The 18,467-nt window shown below is 39.4% G+C and overlaps 1 protein-coding gene across 1 annotated transcript in view; it reads left to right on the forward strand.

Moving 5' to 3' along the window:
* Wdr81 (WD repeat domain 81) overlaps positions 1 to 18,467 on the forward strand; it is a 340,798-nt gene that overhangs the window by 33,046 nt on the left and 289,285 nt on the right. The window contains exon 3 of the mRNA XM_067149985.2: positions 3,185 to 3,356. Coding sequence (XP_067006086.2) covers positions 3,185 to 3,356 — 172 coding nt within the window. The remainder of the gene's footprint in view (positions 1 to 3,184; positions 3,357 to 18,467) is intronic.

Below are 18,467 nucleotides of genomic sequence, written 5' to 3' on the forward strand. Positions count from 1 at the left end.
TGAGTGGGAGTCTGGGCAAGTAGGGGTAAACTTCTGTGTGAGAAGAAAAGCAAACAAATTTAAATTAAGGCAGAAATGAAACCAACAGTGCTTACCCCAAGGTTCGCCATCCTGGGTGGGAGGATCGCCGAAGTGCGTCTGATCGCTGGACTGACGAAAAACGAAAAAGATCATGAAATCTTGCCTCGTTCTCTTAAGAAGACCGAGGCTGGCTCCGGTCCGATCACCAGGTAACCAATCTGGCCACAGAAGCTTACTTTTCGCCACCCAGATCCACCAATCAAAACCCCTTACCAAGTCGCAATGTTTTCACAATACTGTATTCCAGAACATCGCCTAACCCTAATCGCGAACTTTCTATCTTCCAAAATTAGTAAAAAAATTCTTCTTGAATCGACAGGGGCAGACACACCCTGTTCCGAAAGTCAGCGTCATGACGAAAATGTTCCAGAATATCACCTAACAATAATAAGAACCCTTTACAATTTAATAGTTACATTTCCAAATTTCGATAGATTAAAGGAATACAAATAAAATATTCTACAATGATATTTTACACCACATAGTAAACGTTTCTTGGAAAGAGACATATTCCACAGCTCATATCAGAGATGATATTTTACGCAACATAGTAAATGTTTCTTTGAAAGAGACATATTCCACAGGTCTCAGTATACTTCCTTCCTCATAACTCTATGGACTGTTTCAGAATGGACTTTCTTACTACACTCTTGAAACAGTTCTGCTACTAATTTTACAGCATGATGGGATGTTTCTTCTTCTTAATATAAGTTCTTCGTGGTTCGTGAATTTCTCGGGCTGACCTTTTTGAGGAACTGACTTCAGCCTGTCTTCTTTGTCGAATTTTATATTTCCTATTGGGTTTTTTGGTATTAGGAAAATTGCTAATCTTAGAATAATGGAATATTATCAGTTAGTGTTGATCAAATGTGCTATTCTTTCCTTCATAATCCATATTATTGACAAGCTGCAGTGGCACAACGCTTGGATGTACAGAGACTGTGTTTGAGTAAGGCGACAGCCCTGTGAGAGGTAAACACACGGCGTGGCTGAATATTAAAGTGATGCTCCCTTGTGGCACTTCCAAAATATATGGTATTAATTTCATTACTACAGAATTCAAACACTTAGTTTTTGTTGTGTATATTTGTGGCACTTTAGCACATCCTTCCATCAATCCATCTCATGTTTATTCCTCTTTCCTCTGTATGATAAAGAAGGTAATGGGAAAAGAGCGGCTCTGGCCGAATATCAGTGACAGTCTCTGTGTCTATTGAAACCCCTCAAATCAGTCTGAAAATCTCTTTCCTACTGGTATCTTGATACGGTAGTTATGTTAGTATGAAGGGTTTTCATAGTTGAATAGATGTACAGGGTCTCCTGTATAAATCCAGATCATCCAGCGGCATTTTTACTCTCCGAGACCAACGTAGCAGTACGGGAGGCACGCATATAGTTCTTGACCTTACAAGAAGCGTGCACATGTTCATCCTAGCATCAGTAATCACTCTGAATCTCGGCTGTTAATATGGTAAGATGGTTATCATTGCAACACCCTATTTTCGTATGTAAAAGTTATTTTAAGTACAAGTCGGCTCGTCGGGTACGCCATGTATTTGTTCAGCAATTTCCTAGTGAAGTGCCACCTTCACGAGCACAGATTCACGTAATTGTAAATAAATTTGAAATTACTGCTTCAGTGCCCAATAAAAACATGCGCACACACGAACAGTTCTAATAGAGTAAAAGCTAGATGACATTGGTGCGAATCTTGAACGGTCACCAAATAAATCACTCACGAAATTAGCACAAGTAGGCGTTTCAGTTTCTTCTGCACACAGAGCTACAAAGCTGTTGCACATCAAACCATACAGGTTTACACAGGCCCATTGTTTAAAACCTGCTGATCTAGCCACAAGAGTGAGATATTGTAAGTGGTATATGCTGTTTTGCTTTACGTCGCACAGATAGGTCTTATGGCGACGATGGGATAGGAGAGGCCTAGGAATGGGAAGGAAGCGGCCGTGGCCTTAATTAAGGTACACCCCCAGCATTTGATTCGTGTGAAAATGGCAAACGACAGAAAACCATCTTCAGGGCTGCCGACAGTGGGATTCGAAACCACTATCTCCCAGATGCAAGCTCACAGCTGCGCGCTCCTAACCGCACGCTCAACTTGCCCGGTGTAAGTGGTATCTTGCATCATTGAATGGTTGTTTATTCGACCCACAGCATGTGTTCTTTTCTAATAAGTCTGGGCTTCTTATGGTTGTGTGAACAGTCATAACTCTCACTATTGGTGTGCAGAAAATTCTAATGGTGGTTATGAAGTCCCTCATTATGAAGGATGATTATTATTATTATTATTATTATTATGTGTGATTGGTCCCTTTAGGAACACATGAAGCTTTTTGCGGTGGATCCAGGGTGCTTTCGTCTGTTTACTATAGATCCTCTTCCTTTCTTCTGTCCACTTGGTACCTGCTCTTTTTGGTACTTCATTCTCTGGATAACTTCTCTAAATTGAACCTACCATATATAAATATTTTATATGGGTATTGAGATATTGTACACTAAATACAGGTCCAGGAGATAATGTTAAAATATAATACAGATCAATTACAAATATCTTTCACTATCTTCCAGCAAAGGTTGGTAATGGTAATGACTATTTCTATTTTTGAGATTGCTACAAGAAAAGGAGAAAGCATACTTTTCTCTTACCAATCTCCCAGGTTCTATAGCCATGAGATTGTCTTTTAGCCTGGTTCGTAGTCTTTCCTTAAATCTCTAACTGTAGGATCCTCTACTGTCCATATACCCATTATTAGGACTCCTTCATGTGCATCACCTAAGCATTCTGTTTACATTGCAACATTATATTAAATTGCTAAGACTAAATGAGGTGAAAGAACATCAGTGGAAATAGAAAGAAAGGATTTATTGTAATTTGCAGAAGTTATTTTCTTTGTTATTTGGAATTATATTTCGTGTGGTTTTATTTCTGTGCTATTTATATTGTATTCTTCTGCTGTTGCAAGATATACTTTGAATTTTGAAGTATACCTCTGAATATTTTAAAATAAATTTCTTAGAGTAATAACATGCATACATAAACATTAGGTAAGAGATTGGTGTGAAATACTAATCATTTTTGCTGTAGGTGTTGGAGAAACAGCATCAAAAAGTTATTCCTCTACCTCGGCCACGAACTGAGAATGTGACGTCAGAAACACATCTGTCATTTGCACAGCTTCTTCACTATGTATCTCAAACCAACCATAAAAATCTTTGGAAGGAGGCCTTCAAAAAGCACCTCAGTATTCATAGACATGGTAAGTGGTATTAAATAAACTCCCACGGTATAAGGAATGCAGAGGATAATCAGGAGATGGATAATTTCATTAATCCAGATATCCTAAATATTTAAGTTTCATTCATTCATTCAAATCTAGCTCAGCAATGTTATATTGCTACATAATAATACCTAAATGATGATATGTTAATTCAAGTATAAACTTATTGATATTTACATTAATACATTATATTGCATTGCTATTGGTAAATTTAGTATTTTATTTAATTCCAGCTTATATCAATTTTTTTGTTTTTGTTTACTGGAGTCACTTTGTAGGTAAGGACATGTGACGATTACACTCCACAATTATTGAAATTCTAATCTTGGTCATCAGGGAAAAAAACCAGCAACTAAGCTACTAAATTAATAATTGCTGTCCAATAACTAAATAAAACAAATGTTAAACCAAATAACTCTGTTTGCTAAAATTGCAAGAATTTCAGAGAGGTATTTGTAATTGTTGAGTCTATTAAAAATCATGTTCTGAGCTCCAAAAATGATATATATATATATTTTTTTTTTAAGGAAACAAGAAAGAAAAAAGAAATGTTGTCAACAACCCAAATGTAACCCATGTTCCATGTTATTTACTCTATTATGTGCCACTATTTCATCTCTGCAATACCACTATACATCATCTCTCCAGCATCACTCCTTCTTCCTTTGTTACTTCATTATACTGTGTCACATTTCACTTTCTTATATTCCATGTTAAGAACTGTAGGTTCTGTGACTTTTGACTCATGATTAATAGTCGCACAAATATTCTGTTCGCTTACCATTACACAATGTTGTAGTTAAAGTACTCCTATCTGTACTCCCTTGACTGTGATTTTTGTTTCCAGTACCACCTCCTTTTCACATTTCCAAAATCTGAGACTACCAGGTTGATTTTCATTTACATAAAATATTTTAAAATATACCAATGAGACAAGTGGCTCACACGTTACAGCACAAGTTTTCTGGGCCCAAATTTGAGGGTTGGATATCAGTTCAATCTTGGTAGTATTCAAAGGTGCTCAAATATACCAACTTCAAGATGATGATATATTTAGGTCTCTTTTTATGAATATATTGGCAACAACCATATTGTGTGCTTCATCCTAGTCCAAACTCTGTAGTCAGTCATTTAGCATCCTGAATCCTTGTCCACCTTGGCACTAAGACTGTCTGTCTCATTTTTAGTACATTCCCATTCCATTCTCCTCCTAGAAAGAGATGCTCTTCTGGAGGGATTACTTGCATCAAGTTAGTCCCGGAATATTTCCTACTCAGTGTCTAGGCACCCAATTTGAGAAGCATAACAGGAGGTAATTCACATAGTAGCCATGCTAGAGTCAATCTTGATTTCAGATAATATGATTAAATGATTCAATCCTCTATTTACTTACACATTAAAGTCCCACAGCATTTTATCAAGAACTACAGCACACCATTCCAGGTTGAACTTGTACTGTGGTAGGTAATCTTGTAATCCTCACCAGTGTCTCATAATTTTGATCCTTTTCATTTGGTTTCTTGAACACATGCAATGTCAGTGCGCCATTCTTCGAGATGTCTGCCAGCTCACAGCTTCTTTCAGTGTGTGCCCTACTGTTTATGGCAGCTACTCCTAGGGTTTAAACTCACTGAAAATAGGCTGCTTTGTCCATGAGGAGATAGCCTTCACCCATTTTCCATGCAAATCAGGCAGAGGCAATGCCTATTACCTATAGGGAATGCCCTAGCATTTATTTGGATCTGACTGGATGTAGCAGTCATGTTGATGCCACGAGAACAAGTCCAACTGATTTGTCATTGGAGAACTTTTCTTTTCTTTTTTTTTTTTCATCTCAAACCTGGAAAACAGACATCTTTTACAACTGCAACCTAGAGAAAAATGCTGATCAAATATGGAATCAAAACTACTATGCATCACCTAACATTTTCCCAGGACTTGCTTCTCTGATGTGTTTTAAAATTATCTGTCATTTTATGGCCTGTTAGAATCTTCAAGTCAGTTATCATCATATGAGCACCAAAATAATGTAGACATATGTACACTATTTATAGATAAATAGAAGAAAAGCTATCAGGGTAAATTATAATGTTGCTGAACTTTATCTATACAGCCATCTCCTCTGATGCTTCATGCAACCCATGTAGTGCAAGGGAAACTTCTCCATACATTGGCCAGACTGTGCTAAAGTTGCACAGGTTGTCATTATGCAAATCACATTTATTTGTGGTATAATTTTATATATCTTGTCCAGTACGGAAGTGGTGTAGCTGGACTCACACTTTGTTAGGTTGATGAATACCTGGCATTTTGAAAGATAGTCTCCAACAAGTTTGTTCTTCCTGTTCTTTGATTTTTGCCATTCACGCTTTAATTCCTTTGTCAAGAAGCCAATATTTGATTATGCAAAATCTCTATTTACATTGGAACAATAACTGAACAGTTTTGTTTTCTGAAGAGGCGCTGCTTAGTTCTTATTCATGCATTGCCCATTTTTGTAAAATTCTACTGAACTGTTTCCAGGTTGTCTCCAAGATGATTCTTCTGAGTCTCATTGTGGTTTCCATGCCTCAAGAGGAAGAATTGACATAATCTTCTGTGTGTGGCATTCCAAGAAAAATGTGGAGAACAGCAGCAACCCCTTTACTTAGTGTTTTATGATCTGGAAAATGCCTTTGATTTTGTCCCAAGGCCTGCTACATGGTCCATGTTGAGACAATTCATTGCCCTAAATGTTTTGTAGGCCTGGTTCAACCACTTCATGTGGGCATGTCTCGTCAGGTTCGCCATCAGAAAAATCATCTCTGATGCTTTTCCTAATGTGGATTAAAGCAAAGGTGTTTACTTGTCTCAGCTCTGTTTGCTCTGTATGTGACTGCTATGCTTTGTGAGGCATCATGTACCAACACCTCTAGCATTGATTTAAGGTGTTGCCTTGATGAAAGTATCTTCATCTTGACAAGACGTCATCCATGTCCCTTAACTCATGTGACCAGGATAAATGAACTGCAGTAAGCTGATGACACTGAATCACCTGCTCTTACAACTAAGGAGTTGTAGTAGTCGATCAAAAGTTTCAAGTGCGCACATGATCATCGTTTTGGCCTACCATCAACATAAAAAACAAATATCCTTGCCCAACCTGTCCCAGAGGCTAGCATGGCGCAGTTCAAGATCCCTGTCTGGGACGTGACTCTGGAGCTGACAAAAGAGCATAAACATGAAGTGCAGTCGAACCTCGATATCTCGAACCTCCATTACTCAAATTTTCAGTATCACAAAGTAACTTTAATTTCCTGGCTGTTTGTCCTGTTCTTCATATGAATTTATTTCTCTTCTCCATCCATTCCCTTTTCCAGATTCTCTCTGGGTAGGGTAGTGTACCAAAGCCCTCCACCTTACTCGATCTTTCCACCATTCCTCTTCTAGTACTTTATTGCTATCGACTCCTCTATTTGCAATACAGTCCACAACAGATCTCCATCTCATTCTAGGATGTGCCCTAGGCCTCTTTCCAGTCTCGGTATCCATGAATGTTCTCTTTGGTATTCTCTTTCCTGGCAGTCGCAATCATGTGTCCAAACCATTTTAGTTTTGCTATATCAATCTCTTCTTGAAGTTTACACACTCCCTTGCTTCTCCTTATTTCCTCATTTCGTATTCTATCTCGTCTTGTCTTTCCCTGTATGCTCCTCAAGAACCCCATTTGTGCTGCTTGTATCTTACTTTGGTTCTTCTTAGTCAACGTCCAGGCTGCTGAAAAATATAGGTCAGTATAGGTTTATAATAGGACGAGTATAAAACCTCCTTGCACTTCATTGGCACATCTTTGTTCCATACAATGTCTCTCACACACTAGTAGAAACTTATAGACTACTGTACTCTTGAATCAGTTTCCATCCAAATTTCCATCTTGTGACATCATCCTGCCCAAATATTTAAAAATTTTCACTACTTCAAGAGGTTCATTTCCTATTTTTATCACTCCCCTGGATTTTCTCTTACCTCTTGTCACGATCAAAGTACTTTTTGCAGTACTAATCTTCATTCCAAAATTTCTTATCTCCTCCTTCCGTAAATCAACTTGTGTCTATACTTCCTCTTCCTTATCTCCCCAAACTACAATGTCATCAGCAAAGAGCATAGACTTTACTTGCTTGCCCATCATCTTCTCCTTGATGAAAAACCTACAACCTGTTTTCCAGTCATTGACCGGGTCAGGGATGGAATGAACGAAGCAGATATAGGCTATTAGTACGATGGGGTCGCCACTCCCAAAGTGATTTATTAATGACTGATAGATGCTATGAAATGAGAATAGAGAGTGTTTCTGGAATGAAAGATGACAGGGAAAACCGGAGTACCCGGAGAAAAACCTGTCCCGCCTCCGCTTTGTCCAGCACAAATCTCACATGGAGCGACCGCGATTTGAACCACGGTATTGAGCGGTGAGAGGCCGACGTGCTGCCGTGTGAGCCACGGAGGCACTCTTCTCCTTGATATTATGTAGAATTCTATCCATGATAATGAAGAGTAATGGAGACAATACACTTCCCTGTCCTAAGCCTGTCTCAACTCTGAACCATTCAGTTTGACCCACTTTGGTTCTAACATAGCTTTCACAATTTTGATACAATGCTATTACCATTTGCATTGTTTCATTCCCAATCTGTGCCTCTGTCAATGTTTTCCATACTAAATTCCTTTGGACACTGTCATATGCCTTTTGAATATCTAGAAACGTTACTACCATGTCCTTTCCATATTCCCAATACCTTTCCATCATTTGACGCAATGTAAATATTGGGTCAAATGTGGACCTGCCTCTTCTGAGTCCGTACTGGTGTTCTGCCAATTTTCCCTCTACTCTGTCTCTCATTCGTCTATCCAGGATTCTTTCAAGGATCTTAGCTATATGAGGTATCAGTGTCACTCCTCTGTAATTTTCACATTGCTTCCTGTCTCCTTTCTTGAAAATTGGTATAATGACCCCCTTTCATCCACTCTTATGGAACAGTCTTTTCTCTCCATCTCACTCTGAAGAGTCTATACAACCACTGTAGACCAACTACTCCTGCTGCTATTATCATTTCTATGGTGACTTCGTCAATTCCAGCTGCCTTGCCTCGTTTCATTCTTTTAGTGGCCCACTCAATCTCTGCCGTGGACACCTCGTTTTCCTTATCTTCCATATACACTAAATGTGGTTCTTCGGTTTCTCCTTGTACCGAGGTATTTTGCACGTTGTAAAGCTGTTCAGAGTATTTTCTCCACCTCTACAATATATATGGCTTCTGTCTCATCACTTCCTCCTGTTCATTTTTAATGAAGTTAGCACCTTCTCCCAGGTTTTTCTTCTTTTTTACCCACTGGTGTAAGATATTTTTCCTTACGGTTGTATCTTCTTGCAGAGATTCATTGAATTTTTGCCAGCATTTCTTTTTCTCTTCTTGAACCACCTTGGAGCACTCCTTCTTGCAGTGCCTGTATTCTGTTTTGCATTCTGTTGTTCTGCTTCTCAGCCATCTTTTCCAAGCTTGTTTGTTCCTTTTAACTATATCTTTTACCCTGTCATTGCACCAGGGTGTTTCTTGATCTTTCTTCCTTCCTGATACTCTTCCACAGGTCTTTTCTGCAGACTTGACCATGACTGTTTTAAAGTATGCCCATTCTTCTTCTTCTTCTTCGACCCTTCCGATTTTTTCCTTAGGTATACTTTTTTTATGTGTGTTTGGAACTCTTTATTTATTTCCTTCTCCTGCAGTTTCCACACCCTTAGCTTTAACTTAGCTTTCACAACTCTGTGATCTCCTTCAAAAGATTCACTTCGGAGGGCTGTTACATCTAGCAACATTTTTCTGTTACCTTTCTCGACCAAACTGTAATCTATCAGAGTTTTGATTTTGTTATCCCAACTATATCTTGTTATCTTCTGACTGTTTTTCTTTCAAAACCATGTGTTACCAATGATCAGCTCATTTCTTCTACAAAAGTCTCCCAAAATATCTCCAGCCTTGCTTCACTTCCCATATCCAAACGGACCTATAATCTCCTCATCTCCTTTTCTTTCCTGCCCTACTTGGGCATTCATGTCTTCTATGATCACAACTTGTTAGTCCTGTATGTTTCCTTCCAGATATTCAAGGTATAGATCCATATCTGTATTTCCTGTTTGTGGAGCATACCCTTGAATTATAAGGTATAGATCCATATCTGTATTTCCTGTTTGTGGAGCATACCCTTGAATTATATCTGTAACACCAGTTTCAAGTCTCAATCTGACCTTTCTCTATTACTCAAAATTTGGTTACACGAATTTCTTGATTTTTCAAAGAAAACTTTTGCTCATTAGAAGTGAAAATTACTCTGTACATCATTAACTGTGCAATTGTGGTATGTGTGTTATTGTTCCTAAATGTACTGCAGTATGGTATTCCCGGACGACATCAATATGTTTACATATCGGCATATTTGTCCACCCCTGCTGTGTTCACCATATGCAGCTGGGACAGGAATTGACAGTACTAATAAGGCTCAACATGCCATCAGCCTGCTTTATATCAGTACAAGGAAAACCTACAGAGTTTTTTTGAACAGTCGTTTAGTTTCTGCTTATTGTTCTGCAAGTGTAAAGCATGGAGAAACGCATAGTGAAATGCCTAAGCCTCGGCGAGGAAGTTTGAGTGATAAGTGAAGTAGAGAAAGGTCAGAAAAAGAAAATACCTTAAATAATCACAACAATTAACTTGAAGCAGGAAATATACAACATTTACAAAGGACATAAATATAAACAAAATAAACTGTACAAGCAAACACTATATTTTACATACTTACAAAAATAATAACAAAGAAAGGAAAATTCATGTAAATACAAACTAAACTAAACTTTAGTTTATATAAATTGGATAAGGTCCTCACACCAATGTTTGTTCTAGGATTGAATAAGACTGATGATGCCCAGTAAAAGAGGGGCGAAACATGTACCTTTAAAATCTGGTAATTTCTATGTTCATTTAACCATGCAACAATGGATTGTATTGAATAGGTGGTGTAACAAAATACTCCTTTTGTAAACTTAGTGATAAAGCTGTTTTCAATACAGAACAATGAAGAGAATAATGATTTGTAACTTGCCACTTAGTCGAGCAGCTCTTCTTCTTTCTCCGAAGTTTTCCTAGCACAAACTATGCAACATATTTGTAACGCTACTCTTTTGTCGGAAATCGCCCAGAACAAATCGAGCTGATTTTCTTTTTTTCTTTGGATTTTTTCCCGTTCTTGAATCAGGTAATCCTGGTGAGGGTCTCGTACACTGGAACCATATTCCAGTTGGGGTCTTACCAGAGGCTTGTATGCCATCTCCTTTACATTCTTACTACAACTTCTTAACACCCTCATAACCATGTGCAGAGATCTGTACCCTTTATTTACAATCCCGTTTATGTGATCAACGCAATTATTATTATTATTATTATTATTATTATTATTATTATTATTATTATTATTATTATTATTATTATTATTATTATTAAGCGTATGGAATTTACAGAATGGACAAGTATATACAATATTATACAAAAGAAAAACCTGCAAAGAATACATGGTAAGTAGGGAACAATTACACATGAATATCTAAATTGTTTATCCACTGCAGTAGGGATACTGAAACATCAGCAAAGTCTTTTCGGTCTCCACCATAAGCACGCAGAGGGCATTCGTCCATTACATGATGCATGGTCTGGACTAAAGCACCACAATCACATGCTGGAGAGTCCCTGAAGCCCCACTGGTGAAGGGAGAATGCAGATCTTCCACAATTTGTGCGGAACCTGTTTAGTGATGCCCACGTTCTTCTTGGCAAGCTGAAACCAGCTGGGGCATGATTTGGATTAAAGAGGCTTGGCCACTCCAGAGCTGTATGAATCCATTCCTCTTTCCATTCCTCTTTTAAATTGAAACCAGCATCCATTAGATTCTTAGCTGTTTTCATCGGTGGCTTACGGGATTTCAGCCTTTGTCTCCAGAAATCTATGGATAGGTAGAGTTGGATTGGACATGATCTTATCATATTCTTGAACAAGGGCTCTTGAACGTCGCAGGCTTGGTGGAGCAATGTGGGACAGGACTGGCAGCCAGTGCGTTGCAGTAGGCTTCAGAGTACCAGAGATGATACGCATGGTGGTGTTAAGTTGTACATCGACTTTCTTCACGTGGCAACTGTTAAGTCATACTGAAGAGCAGTATTCAGCTGCAGAATACACGAGGCCAAGCGCAGTACATCGTAATGTGTCCGCTGAAGCACCCCATGAAGTTCCACACAATTTAAACAGAATATTATTACGTGATCTCAACTTAGATCCGAGGTTTTCAAGATGCTTTCTATAAGATAGGGTTCGGTCAAGCGTTACCCCGAGGTACTTTGGATTAGGATTGTGCTTTAGCACTGAGCCATTGAAGCGTACTTGGTGTTTTGTATTAGCCAACTTGTTGTGGAGATGGAAGCAAGCAGATTCTGTCTTATTCATACTGGGTTGTAGTCTCCAGTTTCGGAAGTGAGAGCTAAGTGTATCCAGGTCAGACGTCAGGATGGCCTCGGCATGGCTGAGATCTGGATGTTGAATGACAATGGCTAGGTCATCTGCATAAGAGAATTTTACTGATTTTTGTCTCAGGAATATCCGATATGTAGAGATTGAATAGACGAGGTGCCAATACTGATCCCTGGGGAAGGCCATTTTTTTTTAGTTTCCTAAGACGACTAATGTCATCATACATGACAACACGGAAGAGCCTTTCGGTTAGCATATTGTTGATCAGTGTGGTTACAATTTTGCAAGGGATAACTCGTTGCAGCTTCAACATCAGCCCTTGCCTCCACACAGTATCATATGCAGCCTTTAGATCTACAAAGACTGCAGATGTTTTAGAGCCCCTTTGAAAACCAGCCTCAATGTGAGTTGTTAGTGCTAGCACCTGGTCAACACAGCTTCGGTTCTGCCTGAATCCAGCTTGCTCTACTGGGATCACTTCATTAATATCCGAACTAATTCTGTTGTACACAAGTCTCTCAAGGAGTTTATAGCAAACACTCAGCAATGCTATTGGTCGGTAGCTATCGACTTGGTCTTCCGGTTTACCGGGTTTCAGAATTGCAATGATCTTGCTTACCTGGAATTCATTTGGCAGATGCCCAGCCGATAAGATATTAGAGTAGAATTTAGCCAACCAGAGCCTTGTGTTTGGACCACTATGTATCAGAAACTCGGGAAATATCCCATCAAAGACAGCAGCTTTACCAGGTTTGAGGCTTTTAATAGCAGTATCTACTTCCAGATGTGAAAATGGTTCCGAGTATATGGAGTTGTCCTGCAAGTTGCTTTTCTGTTGTTTGAGCAACTTCTTTACTTGGACGGTATGTTTCTTATCAGAGGGCGCTCGTGACATTTTAACAATATGTTCAGCTACTAGGTTGGGGGTGATGCAACCATTTCTCTTGTGGCAGATTCTGTTTCCGGTAAGTTTCCTGAGAAGACTCCAGGCTTTTCTGCTGGACTGTTTGAAGTCCATAGTCTCAACCGTATTGTTCCACTTCTGCTGTCGAGATTCATCTAAACTCTGTAACAGAGCACTTGCTATTTCAGGATCTCCACCCTGTAAATACTCCTCATAGTGTCTCACAAGTTTCATTCCATCCAGGGATATACTCTTTCTGCAGCCCTCTTGGAATATATTTCTTGGCAATTGAGATAATAAGTCCAGCAAAACGTTTGTAGTTAGACTGAATAGGCGGTATGAATCGGGCACATTTGTCAAGATCTTCTGAAAAGCAATCCCACTTGGCTTTATTGAAATTCCAGCGTGGTCGAGGTGTGCTTTTAACCAAAGGTATTTGTATTCCTGTAGTTATCATGACAGGTCTGTGTTGACTGTGGGGAAAGTTTTCCATTACTTTCCTTGCAGTAGGCAGGACAATACCATTTACATTTTCAGTGACAAAGCAAAGATCAGGATTGTATTCTCTCTTCCAGCGGGCTGACTTAAAGGTTCCTCTATCTTTCACATCGAAAACCAGGTGTAGATTATTAGCTTCAGCCCAGGTGACTAGTTGAGAGCCACATTCATCTGCATCATCATATTTCCAGTTCGGATGGTGACTATTGAAATCTCCGACATATATTGCTGGATGATTCTGGGTTAGGAGCACTTCATTTGACCAAGCCACAGATGGTGGTTTATATACATTTACCACTTTGATGCCCGATATGCCAACAGTTACCACGTGAACATCATCAGTCACTGTTGCTGAAATGAGCCGAACATCTTGTAGATTTGAACGAGCATAGGTTGCTGCCCCATACGTTTGGTGGTAGGTTGCCCCAATAGCGATATAACCAGGGATTTTTCCTCTCAATCTTAGCTGTTCCTCAGTCGCAGTATGAGTTTCTTGAATGGTCACTAAATCGATGTTGTTTTCAAGAAGGATTCTAGAAAGATGTTCACTTTTCGATCTGGATATGCCTTCGATGTTTATTTGGCATATTCGTAAAGAAGGTCCTAGTATCTTTGCAGGTTGGTCCTGAGAAGGACCATTTGCAGAAGTTCTCTCTGAGTCCATTTGGCCAGGAGATCAACGTCTGTTGATAGTTTGGCTGCCGATTTGTTGTTGCTCGCTTAGCACCACCCGGGGAACACGTGCAGGGCAATATGGAGGTAAATCCTGCGGACGTGAGAAACGTTCATTCCCCATCAACGCAATGAAGATCTTTCCTTATATTAAAACCTAGCTACAATGATCCCCATAAGGAACTTTCATCCCATCAATGCAGTAATTAAAACTGAGAGGACTTTTCCTATTTGTGAAACTCACAATCTTACCTATAACCCTGTTTATCATCATACCATTGCCTGCTGTCCATCGCACAACATTATCAAGGTCACTTTGTAGTTGCTCACAATCTTGTAACATTTATTACTCTATACAGAATAACTTCATCTGCAAAAAGCCTTATCTCTGCTGCCTTGAGGAATTCCCCTCTTAATTGTAGCGTGCTGCAGAAATACCTGACGAATTTCAGACGTAAATAACTCGGCAACGCAACAAGCCATTGACAGTTTTGTTGCGCAGTTTAAAAGAGCAGGGTTTGCAATTTATTTCACACACAGATTGGAGCATATTGGCCACAGCTTGCAAACAGGCGTTATTGTCATGGTGCGCGCGGTCTTGGTCTTGGCCTTGGAGAACACATGCATCGTCTCGTCCGGGCTAGTCAGTCAGCCAGTCGCTAGCATGGCGTACAGTGGTGAACTCCGAGGTTTCGTGATTGAGACTTATTTAAAAAATGCCGACTCTGTTAACACAATTTGTTTCGCAGACACTTTGGCTTAGGTCGACATGAGAAAGTTCCGAGCAGGAACACCATTCTGTTATGGGTGAACAGTTTAAGAAAAAGTGGTTCGAGTGTGAAAACGAAGCCGCCTGGTAGGCCTAGTAGCGTCTGAACACCAGAGAACGTCCTTGCAGTGAGACGCCGCTACGCAATCTTCTCAACGTTCCGTGCGTCGGCATTCACGTGCTATGGGACTCTCGGATCGCACCATGGCCAGCCCGTTCCGATGACCTCACCCCATGCGATTTGTTTCTCTGGTAATATTTGAAGGATCACGTCTTCTGACTTCAGCCGTGAACACTACAGGACCTGAAAGCTGCCATCCGTGAAGAAATCGAGGCAATACCGCAAGACATGTCACGCGAGTCATGCGGAACTTCAGGGAGAGGCTTCAGAGGTGCATCGAACAGGATGGTCGGCATTTGGATGACATTATTTTCAAAGCCTAGTGTTCATGTGTATGTGACGCAAATGGCAAACACTACTCTTTCCAACTGTGCAATAAATCTTTAAATGGCTTGTTGCGTTGCCGAATTATTTGCGTTTGAAATTCGTCAGGTATTTTTGACGCACCCTGTATTACAGGGTGGATAAAGCTTCGCCTACTCTAAATCTCCGAGTTCTGTTTTCTAGAAACATAGCCACCCATTGAGTCGCTCTTTTGTCAAGCCCTATTATACTCATTTTTGACAGTAGTCTCCCATGATCCACCCTATCAAATGCTTTAAACAGGTCAATAGCGATACAGTCCATTTGACCATTTGCTATATCTTGCTGGAGTCCTACAAATTGAGGTTCAGTGGAATAACCATTCCTAAACCCAAACTGCCTTCTATCGAACTAGTTGTTTATTTTGCAAACATGTCTAATATAATGAATATTGAATTTTCACGACCACATTGTAATCGATGTCTAATATAATCGGAAAGATTGCCTTCCCAAAGCTTATATACAATGCATGTCAAACTTACTGGCCTGTAATTTTCAGCTTTATGTCTGTCACCCTTTCCTTTATACACAGGAGCAACTATAGCAACTCTCCATTCCTTTGGTATAGCTCCTTCATGCAAACAATAATCAAATAAGTACAAATAGGTCTTTCTGTCAAGAAAGGTCAGCTAACGGAGGAGAATATCATCATAAATGATGACTGTGAAATTAAATCACAGTGCAACGGAAGTGCGGTTCATTACTTAGGTGTGAATTTCATAAATGAACTTAAACTGGATGCACAAGCCATATTTGACAAGACGCGGAACAAGATTGACACCCTTGTTAGCTCACTATTGCTGCAATCTGACCAGAAATTTTCAATTTAAATAGTTCAATATCACCTACTCTTATTTACCCACTCCAAGTTACTCCCCTAAACAAGATACCTCAAACTTTTCTATCAGATACGGATAAAACATTAAAGAGTGGAACTAAAAAATTATTACAACTACCAGCAGACGTTCTGGATCATATGGTGTATACCAAAAGGAAGTATAAAGGCCTTGGTTTGTTTTGCGCCACTTGGGAAGCCAAACTACAGCATATTAACATTTGTAATAAATTATCGCTTGCAAATAACGGCTGCATTAATGCAACTAGGAACTTGGAGCAAGAACGTACAATTTGTTTGCAAGATCTAGGCATAGAAATGAATGATCAAGTTATGTCCAAAAGTAGCCATCTTCCCAATGTAAGGAAGTTCTGACAGATACTACAAGACAGAGAACAGTCACGAACGAAGTTGCTGAACAAAGGAAAGGGCGTTGAATTCTTCCAGGAATACATGCCAGGGAACAAATGGATAAGAGATCACCGAGGCTTATCCTGTGCGGAATGGAGAGAGGCCATCAAGATGACAGCGAATGTGTGCGCAATTCGCTCCGTGCCGCGAAGATCCCAGGATAAAACCCTCTGTCGGTGTTGCCACAGAGAGCATGAAACTCTTGCCCATGTCCTGGGAGCCTTTCCTCACGGGTAGGTATTGAGAAATTCCCGCCATCATACAATACAACACATGATTGCGACCTCGCTGAGGGATCACGGTTTCACGGTGCATGAAGAGGTCTCTGGTTTAGCTACCGACAGGAGTAACAGGTGTATTGACATGCTAGCCTTTCAACCAGCTAGCAAACAAGAACTAATCTTATATCGCACAAATGCTTCGAGTCGCACGTTGGCCAGGCCGAAGATGTGAACGCCGAAAAGAAGTCAATTTACCAGCCAACTGTAAACTACTATAAAGATAAATATCACCTAGACAATATTTCCGTCCATGGACTCGTGAACGGAGCTGGAGGCACAATCCCTAAATTTCTTGTACAGCTATGGGATTCTCTCGGTCTCAACTGGACATGACTACATGACATCGCTATCGCCGCAATACGAGGTTCAGTGACCATACTCCACAAACATCTATATAACATTTGAAGAACCATACATCATGCCATATCCCAAATTCATTGCAAATTTATTCCTGAGCCTTGTGGTGGTTATTTCCATCTGGCACACTAGCAAACTCAACAGTAACTTAGAAGACAAAATACTGTGTAATCGACATACTTTGTCCTTGTGGCAGCCTCCACATGGGGGAAGTTGTATTAATAATAATAAAAAATATCCCAACCCATTGTCTTTAGTATATCCCCAGAAATCTTATCAATTCCAGCCACTTTTATAGTTCTCAACTTTTGTATCTTATTGTAAATGTCATTGTTGTTATATGTAAATTTTAATATTTCTTCAGCATTCGTCACCTCCTCTGTCTGGACATTATCTTTGTAACCTACAATATTTACATACTGCTGAGTGAATACTTCTGCCTTTTAAAGATCTTTACGTACACACTCTCCTTGTTCATTAACGATTCCTGGAATGTCCTTCTTGGAACCTGTTTCTGCCTTAAAGTACCTATACATACTCTTCCATTTTTTTTCAGATATGGTACTGTAGCCCAATCCCTTGCCTTTAGTACATCCCCAGAAATCTTTTCACTCCAGCTGCTTTTCTAGTTTTCAACTTTTGTATCTTATTGTTACTTATCCTTGATAAATATCAATACTTTGTTAGTGTTAGTCACCTCTTCTACCTGAACATTGTAACCAACAGTGCATACTGCTGACTGAATACTTCTTCCTTTTGTACATCATCACATATACACCCCCTTTGTTCATTAATGATTCCAGGAATGTCTTTCTTCAAACTTGTACCTATACATTCCATTCCATTCCATTCCATTCCATTTCATTTTTCACTAAATTTTATATGACTGCCAATTATGCTTGCCATATATTATCCTTACCTGACTTATTTGGTAGATTCAAATTCCTAGTGAATTGCTTCAATTTCTCCTTACTTCTACTTAGTTTCTTTACTTTTCTGTTATAATATAGCAGGTCTTTACCATTCCTTACCACCTTTAAAGGTACATACCTGTTTTCACACTCCTCAACTATTCCTGTAAACCCATCTCACAGACATTTTACCATTTCCCATGGACCATAATTACTTTTGAAAAACCTCTGTCATGTCTGTCTTATCAACCACATGGTACTTTCTGATAGGCCTACTTTTGCAACCTTCCTTTTTATCGCATTTAATTTTAACTACGATGAAAACAGGTTTGTGATTACTAATACAGTCTATTACATCAGTTTTTCTATAGGACTCATCTGGTTTTATCATCACCACATCTAGAATATTCGTTCTTCTA

Source organism: Anabrus simplex, chromosome 6, assembly GCF_040414725.1.
Source record: "Anabrus simplex isolate iqAnaSimp1 chromosome 6, ASM4041472v1, whole genome shotgun sequence".
In the NCBI taxonomy this organism is placed as follows: Eukaryota; Metazoa; Arthropoda; class Insecta; order Orthoptera; family Tettigoniidae; genus Anabrus; species Anabrus simplex.